The 24,569-nt window shown below is 40.1% G+C and overlaps 1 protein-coding gene across 1 annotated transcript in view; it reads right to left on the reverse strand.

The window, feature by feature from the left end:
• Window positions 1–24,569, reverse strand: part of itsn1 (intersectin 1 (SH3 domain protein)) — a gene marked incomplete at its 3' end in the record, with an annotated part of 256,540 nt that overhangs the window by 187,296 nt on the left and 44,675 nt on the right. Inside the window, exons 2-6 of the mRNA XM_084321474.1 lie at window positions 13,888–13,947; window positions 13,672–13,764; window positions 3,260–3,323; window positions 1,648–1,802; window positions 539–682 (exon numbers count right to left, since the gene is read on the reverse strand). Of these exons, the coding sequence (XP_084177600.1) occupies window positions 539–682; window positions 1,648–1,802; window positions 3,260–3,323; window positions 13,672–13,764; window positions 13,888–13,915 (484 nt within the window). The 5' untranslated portion in view covers window positions 13,916–13,947. The remainder of the gene's footprint in view (window positions 1–538; window positions 683–1,647; window positions 1,803–3,259; window positions 3,324–13,671; window positions 13,765–13,887; window positions 13,948–24,569) is intronic.

A 24,569-nucleotide genomic window follows, 5' to 3' on the forward strand; every position in this document is an offset into this window, starting at 1 on the left:
TGCAAAACTGTTTGTGTGTGTGAGATTATGTGCAAAATAATCTTTAATGCTATGTTGAACAGTGATATCTCATTAGTAGGACCCACCAGGGTGTAGGGAATAGACTCGCAAATAGATTTCACAAAAAGAGTTGCAGTGGCTTAATCCTTTGGATGAAAGATAATTTCAGTGAATATGGAGTCAAGCTCCTGTCTGTACAAGCTGACTGAAGCTAACTGAAATCTGCTCCACAGAACACATGAGGTAGATTTCAGTTACCTTCAGTCAGCTTGTACAACCAGGAGCTAGTATGAGGAACAGCCTGGATTGTGCTGAGAAAGGACTCTACTGATCTGTGTGTCCCTTTCTGTGTGTGCGTTAGTGGGGACTGGGGAAGGGCATTCTCCCTTTCTGTGTGTGTGTCAAAACGCACTCAAGTGATTCTTCTAAAAGAAGTAAAAATATACATGAACACACTCAAGACACTCAAATGGATTAATTTACAGTACATGATTGACATAATCGACAAATTGTTGGAGTCGTAGAAGTGATTAGTTACCTGTGTGGGAGAAGCCTGTGATTGGTGGGATCATGGCTGTGGGAGGGGCTCCATTGGCGATGGGCGGAGGGAGGGGAGGTGGAGCCGAAGAAAGGGGAGGAGAGACTCCAACAGGGAGGGGGGGCAGGGGGAGGGGGGGCATACCTGGTAGAGACAGACAGAGAGATAGACAAACAGCATAATAGTACACTTTGATATGACATTTAGTTTTTAGTTCATTTTTTTTTTTTTTATTATTATCTACTTTTTCTCCCCATTTTCTATTTTTCTTCCATCTCAATTTCGTATTATCCAATTCTTCCCTCCCCTGTCTCGAACGTTATTAGACCATGCCTCCCACTGGTCGGCTGCAATGTGGACCAAGCCTTGCATCACGTGTCCCCTCCGGTACACGAGGAGGCAGCTGTCGCATCTTTTCACCTGTACAGCGCGATCTCTCAGTGGCGAGGAGTAACGCGTGGGAGGCTCACGCTGCCCCGATGCTTCCTGATTCTGCTGTACAGGGCAGGCGCACCAACCGACCTGTAGGAGTCACTGTCCACAACGTCCGATCCCCACCCACCGGCTTTCCCACCCCCTAATACTGCCAATTGTATTAGTATGAACGACCAGCCAAGCCGGAAGCAACGCCGAGAGCTGGGCTCGAACCCAGCATATCCTGCGTTAGTGGCGAGCGCCTTGCCCACTGCGCCACTTAGCTGCCCTTTTTACTTCAAGTTTTAATCTCAAAATGTACATTAACAATACATCATCAATAACTTGTAATCACTATGACAGTATATATGTTAAATGGTGCATTTATATATCGCTTTTATCCAAAGCGCTTTAAGATTTTGTTCCTCACATTCACACACTGACAGAGGAGGCAACCATGCAAAGTGCCAACCTGCTCATCGGGAGCAATTAGGGGTTAAGTGTCTTGCTCAAGGACGCTACCCGGGAGGAGCGGGAATCGAACTGGGAACATCCAGATTACCAGACCTCCCAAGCCACTGTCGCCCCATATACTGTATGTCAAACATTGGTTGATATGAGGCTAGGTGCCAGTTTAGTCCACCAGGCTGTATAGGGATAGCTGGAGGTGGTGGGGGTGTGTGTGTGTGTGTTACCAAAGGCAGAGGTCAGAGCGGGTGGGGGCTGGGTCATGGAGGGGGGCAAGGAGGGGGGCAGCGGATGACCCTGTAGCTTCAGCTTGATGAGCTTCATGGCGATGGAAAACTCCTGGATGTCCATCCGACCATCAAGGTTCATATCAGCCAATGCCCTGACAGACGGACAGACAGAATTAAGGGGAAATATCTACTAAAAGTGAGACACTAAAGTGTCAAATCTGAAAATCATGCAATTTGACTGTGGCGACTGGTGGTAAATGCAGAGCGTTTTCAAACTACAAATCCCAGAGTTCCTTTCGAAATGACACACCAGCATCATTGATGGTAAACAATATGGTAATACTTAGGGATGCTCGATATTGGCTTTTTTACCGATACCGATATTCCGATATTGTCCAACTCTTAATTTCCGATAACGATATCAACGGATATCAACCGATACCGATATATGCAGGGTTTCCCACCCCAAAAAACGGAATAATTTCAGGTAACTAATCATTTCACTGGATATATATATAACAAATATTGTTATTGTTTTTTTCTTTTTTTAAACCGATACCGATATTTTCCGATATCACATTTTACTGCCGATATCGGCCGATAATATCGGTCGGCCGATAATATCGGACATCCCTAGTAATACTGAGTGACACATCAAACATATATATATATTTTTTTAAGATTACGTTTTTTGCGTTTATCGCTTTTTACTACTGGGCAGTCCAGTAGAGAAAGAGAGAGGAGGAACGGGAGACAGAGTGGGGGGAAGACATTCGGCAAATAACGACGGGTCCGGGAATCGAACCCGGGTCGGCCGTGCCGCGACTCAGCGTGTTATGTGGTTCGCCACTGGGGCGCCCACATCAAACAAAATTTAAAAGATAATGCGTTAACAGACACGATTACATTTGGTCAATTGTAACATTAGGCCACTAGCTAACTAATGTTAAGTGTTACAGAGACCTCAGTGATATTTACTCTTGTTGTTCCTTGAAGACGTCCACCTTCCTTTCTTGCACGTCGGACACCTTTCTCATGATTGCTGGATTGTCTTTATTTTTTTTGTTCACTTGAGACGATGATTTTTTATTATATGCAGGTTCCGTTCTTATTATTGAATGTTCAGCTATGTCTCCACCACTGAGAACAGTACAGTCTTTATACCCGATGACCTCACAAGTTTGAGTCCGACTTCTCTGGTTTCTGGCTTTGGGAGAGGGCAGCTCATGCTCACACATATTGATTAAACCGTCCAAAGCCATGGAAAGAGCATATTGGAATTCATAATGTGGGTGTTGTTCCCCAATAAGGTTTTGAAAAGTAATCAGCTTTATATAGTGTTCATTCATAATGTTACTTTATGACCCAGGGACAAATTTTGCGAGCGGAGCGGATTGGGCAGTGCAGTCTGTAGATCCTGGTCATGTGACTGTAGGACACGTTCTTAACAGGACCGTGTCATAATTTCCCCCAACATAGTTATTTATAAACTTAACTAACATCCTGACGTAAAATAGTGATCAGTGACTTTCACCAAGATGGGTTGTGAAAAGAAAAAGGCCTCTAGGACCCACACTGAGCAGACTGCACTTCTGGTCAGGTGACTCACCAGATCTGTGCCAGGATGAGAGGGGGCAGTCCTGATTGGAGGAAGAAGTTCCTGGCCTGGTCACCTAGGAGACACAGAGACAGAAACTGACATGACAGGACAGACAGACCAAACTACGAGAAGAAAAACTACAGGGTGAAGGAATCTATGTCTTTCAATGTGTATATAATGTATTGGTGGGTGACAGCATCTACTCAAACGGATCTATAGATCTTAAAAGTAGCCGGCAGCCAGTGTGTGTCTCCACGGTAGCAAGCAGGGCGTGTGAATGCCAAGGTCGTCAGCAGGTTTGTAACAAAAACAATCGAGATAAGCACTGAGAGCAGGCAGGTTTGGTCAGAGAGAGAGCTATGGGAATAGTTTGACATCGATAGAACTAGGGGTGGGAATCGCCAGAGACCTCACGATACGATACTATCACGATACTTGCGTCACGATACGATAGTATCGCGATACTAAATATATCCCGATATGCTGAGTATTGCGGGGTAAAAAATAATTTTTATTTTATTTATTTATTGTCAACATGTTTTATCTAATAAAATAAAGTTCAGCCTGTTCATCTCACTTCAATCATTTTTATTGCAGAACATGGTATTTTCTCAAGCAGGCAGATGTAAACACTGTAATCTGTGTTGCATGTACCTGACAAACTGAACTGTTTGTATTACAGTCATATTCCAACTTAACTGAATGCACACGTGTGTGTGTGTGTGTGTGTGGACCACTGTACTATTACAGGTATTGAAATGAACAATGCAACTTCCTTAAACAACAACAAAAAAATTATGAATAATTAAATATCGATACTTGGCGTCCCCCGTTAATGACTCTCTCTGTGTGAATGCCTTTACCTGGCTCAGTGAATCTGAATCCCAACGCGCAGCTCTATTCAGATGCAAAAATGAACCCAGCCCCCACCTCTCCTCTGTGTGGAGGACAAACTGTTTCAAAACAGCCTTTTTTAAACACAGAATTCTTACAATTAGAGTTATTATATCTGTTCGCTGTTATACTAAATATGTTTTTCAACTCTCGAACTGTAGTTATATATAAAAATAAAAATAAAACACAAAAAAAAAGAAAAGAAATTATTGTGTCTCTTGTCATTTCACCCTGGCGACTTGTAGGCATCATCACCAGACTGGGTCACATATTGTCTGCACTGCGCAGCCGTGAAATCGCGAGGCCATAGATTTAGAATAGATAGAAAGGGCACAATGTGGTGTATCATAATTAATTTGTTGAATACAATAGGATTTTTATAACGTTGACACAAATTAAGGAATATTTACACTAAGTTCTCTTTTACCTCTTATTTAATTCATTCATTAATTTAATTGTAGGCACTGTTTATATTGTACATAGTCCTGTGTTGTATATTGTGTCCTATGTTACTTTTGTGTTTATTGTCTCTTTCTATATACACCGTGGGAAGGGGGGCACGTAATTGAATTTTTCTGTATGTCTTGCACAAATTGGAAAATGACAAAGTTGACTTTGACTTTTAACATGTGTCTATAGTGTCAGACACTAATTGTAATGTTAAAAACGGATACTGCTGTAATATAAAGTGAAATTCTACCATGCCTCAATGTTCAACTTTAAACATACACTAAATGTTAATGTTAGAAATGTTAATTTCCATTATTTCCACCATGTGCAACATTTCCTAAGAACAGCAATGTTCATTTTATCAACTCCAAATCTGTGCTATGAGCTCAATTATCCCGGTGCATGCAGAAGTAGAATTTCTGTCTTGTTTTGGATGAATGAATAGAAATGAAAAAATGGAAATCTTCTTTTATTAAAGTAGTTTTGACTAGGGCTGCCGCAGTATTGATTTTTTCCTTACTGCACAAATTTGCGAAGCTATTCAAACCGCTGCGGTAACCGCAAAAAAAAGAAAGTTCGAATGCATTTATTTCTGTAGTAGTCTATTCTTTATAGCATATAGTCTGCCTCTATTCTAAATGTCTATCTTTAGAGGATGACTTTGCAGCAGGAATATTGTTTGGGATTCGGCAAGCACGCATTCGTTATTGAAAGTGAAACACAGACAACATAGGCTACTGAACACTGTTTATTGACGCTTGCAACTGGCAAGAACACGGAACAAATTGTTCTTGAAACTAAATGTGCATATAACAGAAACAGATAGGCCATTACACATTTATAAAGGCTTTGCACTGCAAAGTTATAAAATACAAATAAATCCTAAAGTGCACATTCATTGCGGAAATCTATTGAATAAAGGCCACCCGTTTAAAAAACAAAAAATAATAATGAAATAATACAAGGTCTAATAAATTAAATGAAGCCATTTTCGCATTTATTCTCTCAATTTTAGCCGCTATATATGAAATAAACAATGCCTTGAACATAGCTTTTAAATTAACATAAGGCCACACCAATTATTGCCAATAGACGTAAAATACGCTGTAAAAGATATAGCCACTTAGCCAATTATACGTTATTCTGAGACGATAATTAATCTGTATATGGATAACCAAGGCACAGATTAATAATAATATTAATTTACATTAATAATAATGTAAATATTATTATTAACGTACAAATATATATTTAATTAAACTGAAGCATTTCATATAAACATTTTAATGGCTATATAGGCTATTTAACTCACCAGAACTAAGCTTTTTCGTGTGAAAACGGTCTCCAAGCACTTGGATTTCAGTTCCCAGTTGGGAGTGAGGTACAACGTGAGGCTCATGTAGGGCATCATATTTACATGGGACCACATGTCCGTTGCGACAGAAAAATGGTCCACTTCTTTTATCTGTGCTACGATTTCGTTTCTTACTTTATAGTACATTTCTGGTATGGCTGTTTCCGAAAGATATGTTCTGCCCGGCAGTTCATACTGTTTGTCGAAGGACTGAAGCATAGCTCTGAATGAGGGCTTTTTTACAGTCCGGAAGGGCACCATCTCCGCAACCAAATACTGTGTTACAGTTGTTGTAAATGCTCGCCACTTGTTGCTGTCCCGGTTGCGTCTATTCTTATCCTAACGGATTTATGCTTCCGCGTTCGCGTTTTACGCTCTGATTGGCCACTGACGTTTCTGGTTGCGCCAATCGTGTGACAGCAAGTTCTTTCGCCGGTTAAGCTTAGGCTAACCTCGTTCCCAGCTTTATCTCGAGAGATAAGCTTAGGCACTCTTTCGAAGTTGGTTAAGGTTAGAGTTCGTCTTAGAGCAGGGCGATAGAACACCAGCCCTGATTCCAAACTCTAACCTTAACCAACTTCGAAAGAGTCGCCCACCCCCACCTCCTCCTAATAGACAGTCTCCTCCCCACCGCATGTATATATTCTCTCCCCGCCATATATGTATATTTCTGTCCCACCCACCCACCCACTCCTAATGTACAGTCCCCTCCCCATCATATGTATATACTCTGTCAGGATATATGAGTAACAGTACTAGGGGTGGGACGATACATCGATCCAGATCGATACATCGATGTAATTATCAACGATCGAATCGGATCGATGCAATGTAATAAGATCGATTCATATCGATACTCTTATTTTGAAAATCCTGTGGCGAGTCTCATATCCGCCCAAGAACAACAGCAGTAGCTCCGTGTGTGTAGACGTTACAGCATAGCATTCTCCCTTTCTGTGTGTGTGTGTGTGCGCACGTCTTTGGAAAGACCAGATGAGGTCAGAGGAGTTTGATGTTTAAATGTTATTTAAACATAAACAATATAATACATAATAAATGTAGGCCTATACATGATCATGCAACATCAACAAATTGTTTTAGGAACGGTTTGGGAGAGGGAGGGGTTTTAGGTTGTGAGTTTTGAGTTCCAAAAAATGGAGCTTAAAGTTTAAAGCTCAATATATCAAAACGATTTTCCTTTAAATGTCTGGAAGAGCTCAAAAATACAAATGTCAAATGATATTTTCGTTACCTTTTTTTAGTTGATCTAAATGTTACTGATTGTGTTAAATGGGCATATGATATCATCTCATCGATTGCAGGCACCTGAATCTAATCTAATCGTATTGTATCGTGAGAGACTTTGTGATATCGGCAAATATCGTATCGTTGTCCAAAGAATCGATATCGTATCGTATCATGATGAAACTGGTGATTCCCACCCCTAAGCAGTACTGTATATTTGAATACAGTATATGTCACAAATGTATCAGTGCTAAATACCTATATGTCCCTATGCCATAAATGTCATGCATGTTGAGTATGTCTTAAATGTCAATGTGAAATGAAAATGGGGGACCCTGATGTAAACAAGACAAACGTCTTTCTCTGGTCTGCATCCCCTTAACAATTGTGTGTATTGAGCCGTACTGTATTGTACCCATTCTGCAATCTATTAAATTCATTCATTTCATTCATTCAAGCTTAACCAGTGATAAACTAGGCGTTAGGTAGTTTGCTGCTGTTCGAGGCGGAAATGGGCGCGTCACGCGATTGGGCGCACAGGCCAATCAGATTCGCAAAACGCGAACGAGGAAGCATAAATCCGTTAGGATCAGATTAGACGCGTCCCGGTTATATTTAGTCACTCTGGCAAATGCCTCGGAAACTCCTAACTGACGCAATGCCGAGCCGGTACCTCCCGGGGTAGATGCGGTGCCTTTCATTGCATCGTATACAGGGCGATGAGTGGTCCTAAGATGCGATGCCAGATTCGTCGTGTTTCCTCGCATCACATTTATTTTCTTGCTGCAAATGCGGCACACTGCCTCATCTACATTCTTAGGCTTTTTCTCTTCATAAGGCTCAAAGCCAAGGTGTTCCCAAACAGGTGAAGTAACATTCGGTTTAGCTACAAGATCCATGTTTACTTTTGAGTTGATTGAAGAGCAGAATTCAAAGCGAAAGCTTTCAGTATAGCAGCAACGCACATGCATGGGGTTCGATGAGATCAGAATGTTAACTGCGCAACTGCGAGTGGAAATTATATTATATATATATATTATAATATAATATATTATAATAATTATAAAAAATGTAAATAAAATAAAAAAAACAGCTATGATACGGTATTCAGCTTAACTCTGCGGTGGGCGTGATGTAACAGCGATACCGCGGTAATGCGGTAACCGCGGCAGCTCTAGTTTTGACATGTGATATAGATAAAGATTGTTTCATTGTGTATTGATTAACTTTACATTTGCTCTTCATTACTTTACAAAAGTTATACTGGCACATGGTTCTAATACAGCGATGGATTATGAGCGTCACTTCTTCCAGGTCCAGCGTAGTGTTAGGGGTCAGGAGGGGGGTATTCCATATTATGAAACACGAATTTTCTAATAGCACTTTTGCTAGAAAGTCCCATCCCTAACCGGTACCTGGTAATCGATACCGGTACCCGACAGTACCTTTTTCCGGTACTTTCAGTATAACAGAAATGTTATTTCTGTTGTAAAACTAAACTAAAGTCTAAACTTCTCAATTTAAACATTATCACAACACACAAACTAAAACCGCTCCCTACCTCGCTCTCCCAAACCATTCCTACAATGATTTATTTTTATGTTGCATGATCATGTATACATTTATGTATTATTAATTTTTAAGTTTAAATATCAACATTATCTGGCCATCCTCAGTAAATACTATCAAACTCCTCTGACCTCATATGGTCTTTCCAAAGACAAAAGATGGGACATGCGCGCACACACACACAAAGTGTGAATGGCTCATAGCAGACTGATTATAGAATATTCCAGATAATGAAATTAAATGTTTATATCATGAACTATCCAGTTAGTATTTATAGTGTAACGTTTGGCTACTTTAAATCATTGAACGTAGAGAGAGAGCGAGAGAGGCTCAGCCACCACCACCGTGATGTATTAGGTTCGAGTTTGAGCCTCTTGGATGCCGTAGTTGACACGAGTGATGTCACAGTCACTAGGAAGTCAACACGGTTGTATGGAGCGCGATGCATGAAGCGATATATATAACAGCCAATAAATGTGAAGTTATCTTTGAACCTCGGTTGTCAAGCCTCGTCAATATAACACCCAACCCCCCTTTCCTCACTAATGGATGGTGTCGTGGAGTCACTCTAGTTAGCGGCTAACACTAGTTAGCTTAGCGGCTAATGTGGACATGGCAAGGATGCAAAGCATGTTAGACACATTGGACATTGCTCACACTGGTCTGTCTGTGTATTATGAAATGACAAAACATTGCAAATTGAAAAAGAGGGAGGAGGCTTGACACTACCTAATCTAAAGGAATACTACTATGCAGCCCAGCTGAGATACACCGTTTACTGGTGCTCAAGAGCATACAGGGCCAGGTGGAAGGACATAGAGACACACCTAGGACGTGTCCAACCTCAGGCCAGATTGGGCGGGAAAGAACACACAACAAAACAGGGAAATAATTCAATGAATAGTGGACCACACACTGGTGGTTTGGAATGAGGTGGTCAGGAAATACAAATCAAAAGAAGATAGTAGACTTCTGATTTGGCCTTCCCAGACCCCAGGCTTTGGCCCGGGATCACTGGACGCCACTTTTGACGGGTGGAGAAATAGAGGTATAACAGCCATATGTACACTTTTAGAGAACCATAACTTCATGTCTTTTGAGCAATTTAAGAGAAAATTTGACTTGGGAAATGACAATTTGTTTAGATATCAACAGCTCTAGGATATCAGTAGGTGGTAACGGGGTGGTGGGAATGATGGAGATGGCGTATACGCGAACTCCAGTGAAAATAGTATCAGAAAAGTACAAAAGTTTACAAGCTCGCAACAACTGTGATTCATATAATGTGAAGAAGAAATGGGAAAGTGAACCGAGTATAATCTTGATGGAGGATGATTGGCATTCTATATGTGAGACACAACACTCATCCACTAGCTCTAGAGGATGGAGAGAATTCTGTTGGAAAATTTTGATATTTTTTTATCACTGCAAATTAAGAGTAAACAATTAAAAGGGCAACAACCCTGCTGGAGACAGTGTGGACAGATGAATGCCAACCACTCTCACATATTTTGGTTATGTGATAAAGTGCAAACATTTTGGAAGAGTGTTACACAGGAAATGTACAGAATCCTTAGCTACGAATTCCCTGTGGAACCCCAGTTGATATACCTGGGTTTGATCACAGAGGAGACCATTCACAAGGAAGACTTGTACCCGTTCAAAATCATGACAATAGCTGGTAAGAAGGCCATCACAAGGAGCTGGCTCAAAGAGGCAGCTCCAGACAAAGAGACATGGAGGGGAATAGTGGAAGAGATAAGCGAAATGGAAAAAATGACATTCCTGCTGAGATTGAAGCCCGAGACATACGACAGACGTTGGTCACAATGGACAACATATGAGCCGTCAGACGGTTAAAGACTGCCATGACACAATCAAAACAGACCTGACATACCAAGAGCAAATACAGCTCGCTCCCCCCCCCCACCATACAACACTGTCCTGTCCTGTGAGTCCTGTTTGTCCTGCCTGTCCTGTGGTGGTGGTTGTCATATTATTAATGTAAACTGTATGCTTATGTAAAAATTCAAAAATAAAGTTATAAAAAAAAATAATCAAAAAGGTATATGTACTTATGTACCTTCACAAAAGTCTTACCCCGAAAGTCAGATCGTTAGAAAAGCCTAGTTTTTGACCGGTACAGTAAGCCACTGTGATAGTTACATAAACATGTTTCACGTTCAGTAAAATAGACATAGGGGGTCCTTACCGTAGCCAGAAGGTAATCCAAAAAGAATAATTCCAATGATCCCATCGGCGATCGCGATTACAAGTTTATATGTAATTACACGTGTTTACTCAACACTAGGTTTTGAGGCGAGCGGTTCTGCTTGCGATCGCTTTGGAAGAATTCCTCCCCCACAGAGCCAGTCTCAATGCATTCAATGACAATAATGCTGCCTTCCTATCCGAGTTCAAATGGTAGACGATACTGCCATCTGGTGATGTTCGATCGGCATTGCAGTTCAAGCGTATGTGGCTGTGCCAAAATGATTCAGATCGCTCCGGGCGAGTCTGTATCGTGGGGATCAAAGGAAAAATATCAAACAATCTAATAACGTATATATACGTGATTGCCGTTCAACGCATGGCGAGCAAACACGTATATATACGTGGATGGCGCAGATTGAGTTAAGATACCACAGTTATGTTGTGGATAGAGATGTTCCGATACCATTTTTTCCTTACCGATCCGATTCCGATACCTAAGCTTTGGGTATCGGCTGATACCGATACTGATCCGATACCAGTGCATACATAAAAAAATTTATTATATTATATAAATTATAAAACTATTTTTTTTACAGCTACAGATACTGTTTTATATATACTGTTTTTTAGTAATAACTAGAAAGTAATGGTATTTATTCAACAACAGGTGATTGTATAGATTAGTATTAGTATCATTAATTGACAACTATGCTCAATGAGTTCACCCACAGAAAGGTTGTTGGGACATTGATTCCGCATGGACGTTATACGTTGTTGCACTTGCTATCCAGTCTGCAGAGGCTCTGGCTAGTAGTAGCGTGTATGTTGTGATTTTCGATGCAAAATAAATATTCAACATTCTCTTTTGAGACTCCGCCTCAGACTCTTATCCTTTGGCACTAAAAGCTAAACATTGTCACCGGTATGGCTGTCCGCAACATGTCATTAATTGCGTGCAAGAGGTCGTTCAGCGACGAGACTTAACGTTAACGTTAGCCACGTTAACGTGAGCTAGATGGAAATAATGTAACGTTACTGCCAGTAACTTACTGGTGAAAAAGTGATTTACCTTGGAATACTCCTTTGCCAAGCAGCCATTATTGCTGGATTATGAATAGCCCAACTTTAGCCAAGGTAACGTTAACACATTCATGGCGAACCACGTATATATACGTGTTTCGGATCCAACGCTTGAGGGCCAACCACGTATATATACGTGTTAAGGTTGTTTTGGCTTTTATTCCATTTTAATATCCTACTCAATGTCACCGAGCGGCACTGCAGATTTACCCTACTCTTGGGATTCGGAAAAGTGCATTACCGGCCAGATCCTCGTAGGGGCGCTGTCTCGATAATGCAGTGTTCCCTGTGGCAGAACGGATGAAGTTTTTTTCATCATGCAGTGAATTTTCCTGTTAGCCTGAAGCTATGCCTGTAGCATGTAGCCTGGAATACTTTTTGGGACGCTGAATTCAGTATGCAGTAAAGGAATATAGCATCTGCCAATGGACATATCGATCTACCAGATGGCGATCGATAACTGGGAAATCCTTTTTGGGATCCAACCGGCCCACGGTAAAAGCTTTTTCACATAAATTTCATGCTGATCAGGCCTCGCTTTGATAGCCAACCAGCCAATCAGCGAATGAGGCTAATGAGGCTAATGCCGTTATTGGTATTCAATAATCAGAAACGACGTCCCCCGCCCCCCCCTTCCATGCATTCATGGTGGACCATGATACCGATAATATGCATTTTGAGTTTTAGCTCTAGCTTGTGTATAGCCGAAAAGCCATTTGATTTAACGTTATTAGCTATTAGCCCTGTATCTCGCCTTCCAGGAAATACCCCAAACCAATGCGGTATAACGTTCATATTCACGACGCTATAAAATGGGAACTTATTGATGACAAAATTATTTATTTAAGGCATATTGAAGGGACGGTTTATAGTGTCAATTGACAATGAACAGATAGCAATAATATAAAGTATAGATTTAGCTCTACAAACAGCCTCACGCACAATGAAAGGTTGTTATGATAAACTGGCCTTATAGAGTGAGATTAGACGGATCCCAGTGGCCGCGAAAGTGTTAAGCTAAAACTAGCTTTTCAGCTAGCGCTTCAGCTAATGCTAATAACACCAGCAAGCGACCACATCAGAGCTCCCCGTCACACCGCTCTGTCGGGACGATGGCATTTAAGAAAGTATCTGCTGTTAAAATGACAAACAGCATTGACACTTTAATTCACGGTCGATTAAAAACACGTTTGTTTTATAATGCTCACTCTCAGCAGGAGGATACTGCACGTGTTGTTGATAAATTACGTCATATGGTATCGGAGCATAGAATTTACGCGTAGTCGCCGATACCGATACCAGCATTTTAGGCTGTATCGGAGGCATTTCCGATACTGGTATCGGTATCGGAACAACTCTAGTTGTGGATGTAAATTAACGTGTGCTTGCTTATGTAGAAACAATGCATAAGATAACGAGACCTTTTCATTATAACGTCTTGAAACTATGGTTATGATTAAGATATCAAGTATTTACTCCCGGAAAATCTTTATGTATGGTGATAACGAGTATATTGTTAACTTAGCACCCCCCCCCCCGTCATTATACCGTATACCGGGGTGTGATGTCAGAAAGGTATGATAAAAATTATACCGCCCAAGCCTAGTGTGTGTACCTGTGATGTAGCCTCCAGCAGTAGGAGAGAGAGAGAGGAACTGCTGGTCATGTTTGGCTCTCTCATCCACCGAGATCAGAAACACATCAGGACCTATTAAACACACACACGGTAAAGATTAACCACATGGCAGAGACAAAGATAACCATAAATACATACAAAGGACTGACCGACCAACCAAGAGACATTCAGAGATAGTCAGACAGACAGACAAACCTGTGAACTGTGTGGGGAACTGTGCCATGGTTGAGTCAGTATTTTACTGTAGATAGACACCTGAAATGACAAGAGAACACAACCTCAACAACAGAACTACAAATCGCATCCTCCTGTACAGGAAGTGCTGAAGAGCAGAAGGCCCCTGGGAGGTGGAGAGCAACAGGAACAACCTAGAGAAGATGAAAATGAATCGGCAGCCAATCAGATTGAATTGTATTTGAACAACGGTTATCATCTGATCTGTTAGCCATGCCGGTAACTAGGGCTTTCTTCAACTAAAGAAAATTCTTAGTTCATCAATAGACATAGGACTTTGCTGACTAATTGATTAGCTGATAATAGGCCTAATTGACAAATCTGCAAAATATAACAGTCCAGCTCTAATCTCTGTCAAAATCAATATTCTAAATGAAATGTAAATGTGTGACGCCAGATGGCTGATGTGAATGACTTTTGCTGGTCTGGACTGATCCTCTGAGCTCCTCTCCAGTCAAGCTTTTGCTTCTAGACCAGGGGTCTCAAACTCGCGGCCCGCGGGATGATATTTTGCGGCCCCCTACTTGACATCAAAGTAAAAATTTTGAGAATAATTTTTTTTAATTTTTTATGTTGTGGGACTTGTACAGCACTTTGTTCAACTTTGTCAGTGCTGTAAAGTTTAAACATTTTAAAATCTTAGACAAACAAAAGACTTTGCTTTCATGAAATATAGTAAGCCGTCATTTGAGGCTTTATAAAAGCAGCACAATGAACACAAATCTGTCAGTGCCGAGTCCAACCTCATCTTAAATAACAAACAGCATTGCTTGTGGTAGTTAACAAAGAGAGGCAGACTTGATTTTGCAACAAAAATAAATAAAAAAAATATATATATATTATTATTTAAATTTTTTTTATAATCGAATTTTCTTTTCATATTCAAATCCCATGCCCATCGAACAAAGCTTCGAAGCGTCGAAGTATTTAAGACAGCCCTAGTGCGGCCCGCGCGCAACTTTTTGCCAAGTCGGTACGAGAGTTGGAAGTTTTATTTATTTTATCACTTGTAGGCAGGGAACAAAATTTACTTTTTGACTTACCAGCCATTTGGCTGGTAGATTTCTTTTTTTTTTTTACTTTGGCCATTCCCCGCTGGCTCTTTTTTGCGTTTATCGCATTTACTCTGGTCAAGGATGACCGACAGAAACAGGCTGAATGGGGTACAGATGGGGGGAAGACACTCTGGGAAAGGCACGGCTGCAGTCCGGGATTCGAACTCGCTAAACCCCAGATCCGTGACGAGCACGGTTGTCCCCGGCGCCGAAAAAGCGCTCGAGGTACGCGGTGAGCTACTGGAGCTCCCATAGATTTTTTTTTTTATCCAATTTTTCTCCCATTTTCTATATTTTCTCCCATCCCAATTTCGTATCATCCAATTCAACCTTCCCCTGTCACGAACGCTGTTTCTTGCCTCCCACAAGCCGGCTGCAATGTGGACTAAGTCATACATAGCACAAGTCCCCTCCGGTACTTGAGGTAACAGCAGTCGCATCTTTTCACCTGCGCAGCTCGATCTCTCAGTGGCGAGGAGTAACGCGTGGGAGGCTCACGCTGCCCCCGACACTTCCTGATTCTACTGCGCAGGCGCACCAACCCACTTGTAGGAGTCGCTGTCCACAACGCCCGATCCCCACCCATCAGTTTCCCACCCCCTAATACGGCCAATGTGTATTAGTATGAACGACCAGCTAAACTGAAAGCAATGTGGAGCGCTGGGCTCGAACAGGCGAGCCCAGCGTCTCCGTATTCGTGGCGAGCGCATTGCCCACTACGCCACGTAGCCGCCCATGGCTGGTAGATTTTAAAAACGACCAGCCAGGCAGATTTTTTACCAGCCAAATTTTTTACCAGCTTTTTAGTATATCGCCATGTGTTATTATTACTATATAATACTCTCATATGCTATTTTCAATTAATATCATAAACAACATAAGGAATATTAGCATAATTTTGGAATGAGTCAGCGTTAATAGTTTTAAATGCAAATAATTTATTGAAACATAGAAGTGGGGTCGGGACACACACACAGGGCCGCCTCAGGTGGTGTGAGAGCAGTGCGGTCGCACAGGACCTCGCGGGAAGGGGGGCCTTGCAAACTTTTTAATTTTTAATTTTTTTTAATAAAAATAAATAGAATGTTAACAATCACTTTCCATCACAGACCTAAAATCTAGTTTTGCTTACATGCTTATATATTTCACATTAGACACGTTTGTAGAAGTGTTCCGGGCAATGTTCCCCCTAAGGTGCGCCCGTGCGCGCACATGGCAAAACGCTCCCGCGCACATCTGAAATCTGTCGCGCACAGAAACGTTTGTGTAAAATATGCATGTAGTTAAATTGACTGGCGCGTTGCACCGAATACTACGGTAACCTGTTGCATGTGACGTTACCAAGAGAAGCCTCGCTTTCAGTGCTTTGTGGGCGGCGCTACTGCGCGCTCACAGACACACACACACAACACCAGAGCAGGAAGTGGACAGATCCGACCAGCATCGCTGTGGCTCCTCACAATGCAAACGCGAAAATGTACATTACAGATTAACTGCAGAGAAAATTCCCAATTTATCGTCCCGGTCGAGACTAATTGGAAGCGGAGTGCAACGCATGCAAAGCTTGACCATATGTTTCTGTGTCTAATAAAAGTGCTGGCGATCTCAAAGTAGGGGTGGGCGATATATCGAGTATACTCGATGTATCGCGGATTGTTCTACCCGAGATGTAGTACTGTACTATATCGCGAACATCGAGTATTTAGTTTATATGGCTCCGCCCGCGGCCGAGAGACACTCGCAGTGCTTTCCTCGAGAAGGGACGGCGGAGCTATAGGCTAACGTTAGTGTAGTCAGGGCTGTACAGTGCGATATAATGTTGCGGTTGTAATTTCATTAGACAGACCAGCGCGGACCTTTAATAACATGTAATTTAATTGACACGAGCAATGAGCTAACGGTAGCTGCTAACCAAGGTATCCATTAGGATTATGCTAAGCTAACTAGCGATAGCTGCTAACCCTGGTAAACGGTCAAAGCGGACTCCACAAGACTAGTTCCATTCGTGAGGAAATGGGGTGGGTTATATTGACAACATTTGACAACAGCAGTTTAAACATAATTTCATATTTATTAGTTATTCGTTTCTGTATATCATTCAATTTCCATCTCCGTGTGTCTCCATCTCCATCTCTTCCTGTTTACATTCGAGTGTGACGTTATCACCTATGGCAGCTTAGACGATCAAAACGCGAACCTAGAACAAACCCCGAGGGGGGGGGGGGCTGGCTCTCTTGTTCATTCTCGCCCCCTCTCTCTCTCTCTCTCTCGCTCTCTCTCTACATTCAATGATTTAAAGTAGCCAAACGTTACAGACAGTATAAATACTAACTGGATAGTTGATGATATAAACATTTAATTTCATTATCTGAAATATTCTAAAATCATTAAGTCTGCTATAAGTAGGGCTGTCTTAAATACTTCGAAGCTTCGTTCGATGGCACAAGCTTCGAACATAAAAAAAAAATCGAAGTAAAAAAAAAAAAAAAAAAATCAAAGAAAATGTTTCACATTTTTTTTTTACTTCGATTTGTGTGTGTGTGTGTGTGTGTGTGACTGTGTGACTGTGTGTGTGTGTGACTGTGTGTGTGTGTGTGTGTGTGTGTGTGTGTGTGTGTGTGTGTGTGTGTGTGTGTGTGTGTGTGTGTGAACTACCCATCCCAGTTAGGACAGCCGAATCCCGTCCAATCTTTCGCTGTCGACTAAAGACTCACTTCTTCAACCATTATCTGAAATGATAAAAAAAAAAAATCTAACCGTGACTAACCTTACTGTCATGCACTTGTCCTAATAAACTAACCTACACTGTAACACGCAACACTTTGATGAACATTGTTACTCAGCTGATAGAGTTGTACCCTTCTTGCTGTCTTGTCGTACAGAACTTGTAAGTCGCTTTGGATAAAAGCGTCAGCTAAATGACTAAATGTAAGTGTGTGTGTGTGTGTGTGTGTGTGTGTAGGTGTGTGTGTGTGTGTGCGCGCGCCTTGTAGAATTCCACACATAAGAAAGAAAGATACTGGGATGAATAAACAAAATAGGAAATAAAATGTAGAAATGCATGCAATACATAAATAAATATGAATCTCCATATATGAAATATAACATTTAGATAAGGTGCTACTGAGATGTTTTGGTGAGTTCTTTGTTTTTTTGTGGAAGTTGCCCTTCTTAAAAATGCATGAACTGTCTGTAGTGGAGTCTACAAGGTCTACATTGCCGGACCATGTAGAATCCGGACCTTGTAGACTGACATAATTCTGTGCATAGTTTAGTCTACACAGGCCATATTTCAAATAATCAAAATCTTACTTCATTCATCTTAAACATTCTTGATTTGGGGGATTGGTAGTTCCCATGAAATCTGAAGTTGTTCAAACGACAACAGCGATCCACCTTGAATTAAATCACACAGCCGAGTGAAACCTTGTTGGATGCGTCACAGTCACGAAAGGGGCTACTTAATTAATTAATCCAACCCACTTTATTTATAGAGCACATTTAAAAACAACAAAGTTTACGAAAGTGCTGTACAAGTCCTACAACATAAGATAAAAAAAATATTAAAAAAAAAATATTTTTTTTTTTCTTTTTCTTCTACGCTTCGAATTAAAATCGAAGCTCGGCCCCGAAGCTTCGATTGCCAAAAAAAGCTTCGAAGGTCAGCCCTAGCTATAAGCCATTATACCTTTGTGTGTGATTATTATTTTCTCACAGTAGGGTGTGTATATATATACATATGTGTGTGTGTGTTTGGCTAAAGTGGATAGAAAACACAGTACTGTGTAAAAGTCTTAGGCACCCAAGAGTTTTTATATAAATTGTCTTAGATGTAAATCTTTTTTTTTATTAGTGTGTCAGTAGACTACTCTTAGTACATTTTCATTAAATTATTTTTTAAAGCATCTTCATGGTTTAATAATGCAAACATAGGGACTTATTATAATCATCATATTGGCGTGACTGTATGCATCAAAGGGTTAAATCAAGCATTTTTAAGTGATTTAGAGGAAATGTAAAAATATCGCGATATATATCGTGTATCGCGATATAGCCAAAATATATCGCAATATCATTTTTGGCCATATCGCCCAGCCCTATCTCAAAGCTCACATGGACACAGAAAAACATTACAAACAAAGCAGTGCGAGGCAAGAGTTTAATGGCAAAGTTGAATTGATTGAAGTATGCAGCTATACAGAGAGAAAGAAAATAATTGAAAACTATTTTGATGCCTCAAAATGATGTTTTGGTTTGATAAGATGCTTGTTATGATACAATCATTCTAAGGATTATGTGTGCAATAAATTAGTTTAGTACACTAATTGCAACAAATCTGAAACTGCATAGTGCACTTTTAAATTAGTATCTTGGTGAGGTTACTGTTTTATAATTTACATTACATTGAAAAGATAAAGATATATTTTTTAAGCTGGATTTTCTAATACAGAAGAGGTATTATTTAGAACATTACTTCATATTTTTCTTGTTATTTATTTTGTCCAGTAAGACTTGAAAATATATATTATTTTGTCATAGGTTGATTGTTATTTTCTTGAGATTTGTTAGATAGATTACTTTAGGCATAATACAGCATGTTGAGTAACTTTGGTTATAGAGATATTATTTTGTTATATAAAATAATATAAACAATAATTTTATATCCATACAGAGGAGGCATACTTTAAATATATTATAATGATAAGGCATCTTTGAGTAAACTTTGAGTATCATTAAGTATCTTGAGGCTGAAGGCAGTGTCCTCTTTAAAAAAAAAATCACAATATGGTCACCCTTGAAGTCGCATTATAATTCACTTAATAAAATAATGACGAGTCAGCCTCCTAAAAAGACAAAAGTTAGTGACACGACTCACACCGCCGCCGCCAAAGTAAGGACTTTGCTCTGTATCGTCAATCAATGGTCAAATAAATATTTGATTAAGGAATATAATATGCCTTTTTGTATTATTTCTCGTGTATCAGCAAAATTTGTATATTTGTATGTTAGACATTGAGGGAAATTAAGATTCTCAGATTTTTTACAAACCGCTGCTTATCAACTAACCAGTTAATCGGCAGGTGACGTATGTTGCTCAGTAGTTGCTGATGTCTGCTCAGGAGGTTTGAGTGTTTGCTCAGACCGAAAAAAATTAGAGGGAACATTGGTTCCGGGCTCTGCGACTCTGCAGATATACTATTGGTTTCATTCAATTACTTTTGTGCAAAGCATCGTGGGGTGGGAGGACTAACACTAGGGGGAGCTGGTTGGCGTCGGTTTGGTAGTCGGTAGAGAGATGTGAAGAAGCTATTATAGGTATTATCCACGAGGGGAGGGGGTACAGCCAGGTACAGGGTCTATTCAGCGCTATCCACAGGAGCGAGTGGATGTCTTGGCCAAGAGAACCAAATGTGCAGCATCGGAGCAGAAGAAATAACACTGTGTGCCGTAAGCTTATCAATACCAAGTATAGTGATTAGGTTATGCCAAGACGAAGAGGACGTTCGGCAGATGGACTGAAGATGAAAGTTGTTGCGTGTTAGAACCTTCAGTCAGGCTATAGCTATGACGGCTAGTCCCGTTCACCGTCTACCTCGAGTGAGTCTCACGTTGTACCTCACTGCAAGCGTCAATAAACAGTGTTCACTGTTCAGTAGCTTATGTTGTCTGTGTTTCACTTTCAATAACGAATGCGTGCTTGCCGAATCCCAAACAATATTCAGGCAATGCTGACTCTCCGGGAGTCGAGACCGCAGCCTCTTACATTGGTGACGAGCACAATCTCCGCTAAGCCACCTGACCGCCAAGATTTTAATTGTTTAATAAATGTGGGCACGGATATGCTTAAATGAACTAAATGGGTTTTATTTCTCTCTCATATTATATATAAAATTAATAATAAATGACAGCTTGATTCAAAGAAACTCAGTCAACCAATCGTCGATTTTCAGGAGGCAGCCCTAGTAGAGTAATTATCAGCCAATTTCGATTGGTGGCTGACTGATCTTCTGAGCATTCCTACCACAAATGGTAATCAGGACAGCCCTATCTGACAATGAAAGGTTAGACAGACAGACAGACACACAAACTAGGGGTGGGAATCACCACAGGCCTCACGATCATACCTGTCAACAATCCCGTTTTTCCCGGGATTGTCCCGTATTTCAACCTTCCTTCCCGCCGTCATCCTGTTAAAATATTTTTCCGTATTTTTCCTGTTTTTTTTACATTTTTTTTTTATTTTTACAAAATGGCTGCAATTCCCCTCCATGACGACAGGTGACAGGAGTGTAGATTAGAACCTACATACCTAGAAAAGGCACAGAAGCAATACCGGCAAAGTGGGGTTGTTCCCGGAGAGCTCACTCTCGGCCGTGGTTTCTCAGTGTATAATGTATGGTGATCTCCCTCAACATGCGAGTAGGGTGATACAACACCATTCTTTAGTCCAAATAATACCCTACTATATTATTGTCATTCGTTTAATGTAAAGTCAGTCTTACATTAGCACTGCTTTAACATTGCATTTACCCATAATCCATTGCTGTATTAGACCCATGTGCCAGTATAACTTTTGTAAAGTAATTAGTGATGCACGATATATCGGCCGCCGATATAATATTGGCCGATATGGCCGTTTTTTTACACATCGGTATCGGTCCGATATCAAGATAGGGCCGATATCCGATATTAAAAAAAAAAAAAAAAATTACATGTTTTGGCCTTAAATAGTTTCAAAATATCAGTCATTTCTGAAAATAAGTTACAAAAGTAAAAAAAATATGCGTTTTGGAAAATAGCTCTTTATTTGATTATCATAAAAAAGTGTTTTCTATACAGAGATATCGACATCGGTAAATAGAACAGCAATATTAATAGAGTTGTTCCACATGTTTTGGCCTTAAATAGTTTCAAAATATCAGTCATTTCTGAAAATAAGTTACAAAAGTAAAAAAATTATGCGTTTTGGAAAATAGCTCTTTATTTGATTATCATAAAAAAGTGTTTTCTATACAGAGATATCGACATCGGTAAATAGAACAGCAATATTAATAGAGTTGTTCCGATACCGATACCAGTATCGGAAAAGCCGCCGATACTGGCTAAAATGCTGGTATCGGTATCGGCGAGTACCCTCTAATGCTGCGCTCCGATACCATATGACGTAATTTATCAACAACACTGTGGTCTGTTGAGTAAGCATTATAAAACAAACGTGTGCTTAATCGATTAAAGTGTCAATGCCATTTGTCATTTTAACAGCAGATACTTTCTTAAATGTCATCGTCCCGACAGAGCGGTGTTGACGGGGAGCTCATGGGTTCGCTTGGTGGCTGGTGTTATTAGCATTGAACAGCTAACCGAAAGCTAGCTTTAACATTACCTTGGCTAAAGTTGGGGCTATTCATATAATCCAGCAATAATGGCTGCAGACCTGCAAGCAAAGTACAGCAAGTTGGCAAAGGAGTATTCCAAGTTAAATCACAATGTTACCAGTAACGTTACAGTCTTCTATGGTCTTCCCATATACCGGTAGCTCATGCTAGCTAACGGTAACATCGTCATTGCACAATTGCACGTCGCGTACACAATTAATGACATGTTGCGGACAGCCATATCGGCGACAATGTTTAGCTTTTAGTGCCAAATGATAAGAGTCTGAGGCGGAGTCTCAAAAGAGAATGTTGAATATTTATTGTGCAAAAATCACAACAGATCCTCTGCTACTTCAACGGAGCCTTGTAGACAGACTGAGTAGGGTATATCTGCAGAGCCAGTGGGTAGCGAGTGCAGCAACGTATAATGTCCGTGTGGATCATTGGAGTAGGGTATATCTGCAGTGCTGAAGCCCCATACTCATTGATTAATGATACTAATACAAATCTATACAATCACCTGTTGTTGAATAAATACCATTACTTTCTAGTTATTACTAAAAAACAGTATATATAAAACAGTATTTGTAAAAAAAAAAAAAAATAATTATATTTATAAAAAATTTATATAATATATATATTTTTTTAAATTTATGTATGCACTGGTATCGGATAAGTATCGGTATCGGCCGATACCCAAAGCTTAGGTATCGGAATCGGATCGGAAAGGAAAAAATGGTATCGGAACATCTCTAAATATTAATATCGGTTATCGGTATCGGCCACAATTTTCACATCGGTGCATCACTAAAAGTAATGAAGCGCAAATGTAAAGTTAATCAATACACAATGAAACAATATCTTTATCTATATTACATGTCAAAACTACTTTAATAAAAGAAGATTTCCGTATTTCATTTCTACTCATTCATCCAAAACAAGACTGCAATTCTACTTCTGCATGCACCGGGAGAATTGAATTTGAGCTCATAGCACAGATTTGGAGCAGTGTTCATTTTGTCAACTAAAATGATGACGAAAGATGTTCGTCAACAAAGGTTTTTTTCATGACGACAACGAGACCAACGAGACTAAATAGTTTATTAAATATCGTTGACCACAACTGAGGACACAAAAATGTAATTTACAAAAACCAGGACGAAATTTCTCTTCATGTATGTTGATATTGTTGACTAAAACAAGACGAGACAAAGTAATTATAACTTTTCTTAATGCCCTCGTCCCGACAGAGCAGTGTGACGGGGAGCTCTGTCATTAGCATTAGCTGAAGAGCTATTTGAAAAGCTAGTTTTAGCTTAACGTTACCTTGGCTAAAGTTGGGACAATTCCAGCAAGCAAAGTACAGCAAGTTGACAAAGGAGTATTCTAAGGTAAATCACTTTTTCACCAGTAACGTTACATTGTATTTCCATCTAGCTCACGTTAACTAGTGGCTAACCTAGCTCACGCTAATGTGGTCACTGATCGACCTCTCACACACAATTAATGACATGTTGCGGACAGCCATACCGGTGCCAATGTTTAGCTTTTAGCTCCAAATGATAAGAGTCTGAGGCGGAGTCTCAAAAAAGAATGTTGAATATTTATTGTGCATTAAAAATCACAACAGAGCCTCTGCTACTAGCTGACCTAAACGGAGCCTTCTGGAAGCAAGTGCAACAACATAATGTCGGTGTGAAACCAATGTGCCAACAACCTTTCCGTGGGTGAAGCATAGTTGAGCATAGTTGTCATTTAATGATACTAATACTAATCTATACAATCACCTGTTGTTGAATAAATACCATTACTTTCTAGTTATTACTACAAAACAGTATATATAAAACAGTAGCTGTAAAAAAGAAGAAAAAAAAGTTTGAAACGTACAATATAATTTTGTTTTTTAGTACATTAACTAAAAATAGACAAATTTCATCCGTTTGTCGACTAAATCTAGACTAAAACAAAAAAGACAAAATTGAGACACAAACTGACTAAGACTAAAATGCTCAGACATTTAGTTGACTAAAACTGACTAAACGAAAAATAAAAGAAGATTACTAAATATGCTGGAAACGAAAAAGGAGCACTTGACACATGACTAAAACTAAAATGAAAATAGTTGCCAAAATTAACACTGACTTGGAGTTGATAGAATAGACATTGCTGTTCTTAGGAAATGTTGCACATGGTGGAAATAATGGAAATTAAC

This window comes from Notolepis coatsorum (assembly GCF_963971535.1).
Source record: "Notolepis coatsorum genome assembly, chromosome: 9".
NCBI classification, from domain to species: domain Eukaryota; kingdom Metazoa; phylum Chordata; class Actinopteri; order Aulopiformes; family Paralepididae; genus Notolepis; species Notolepis coatsorum.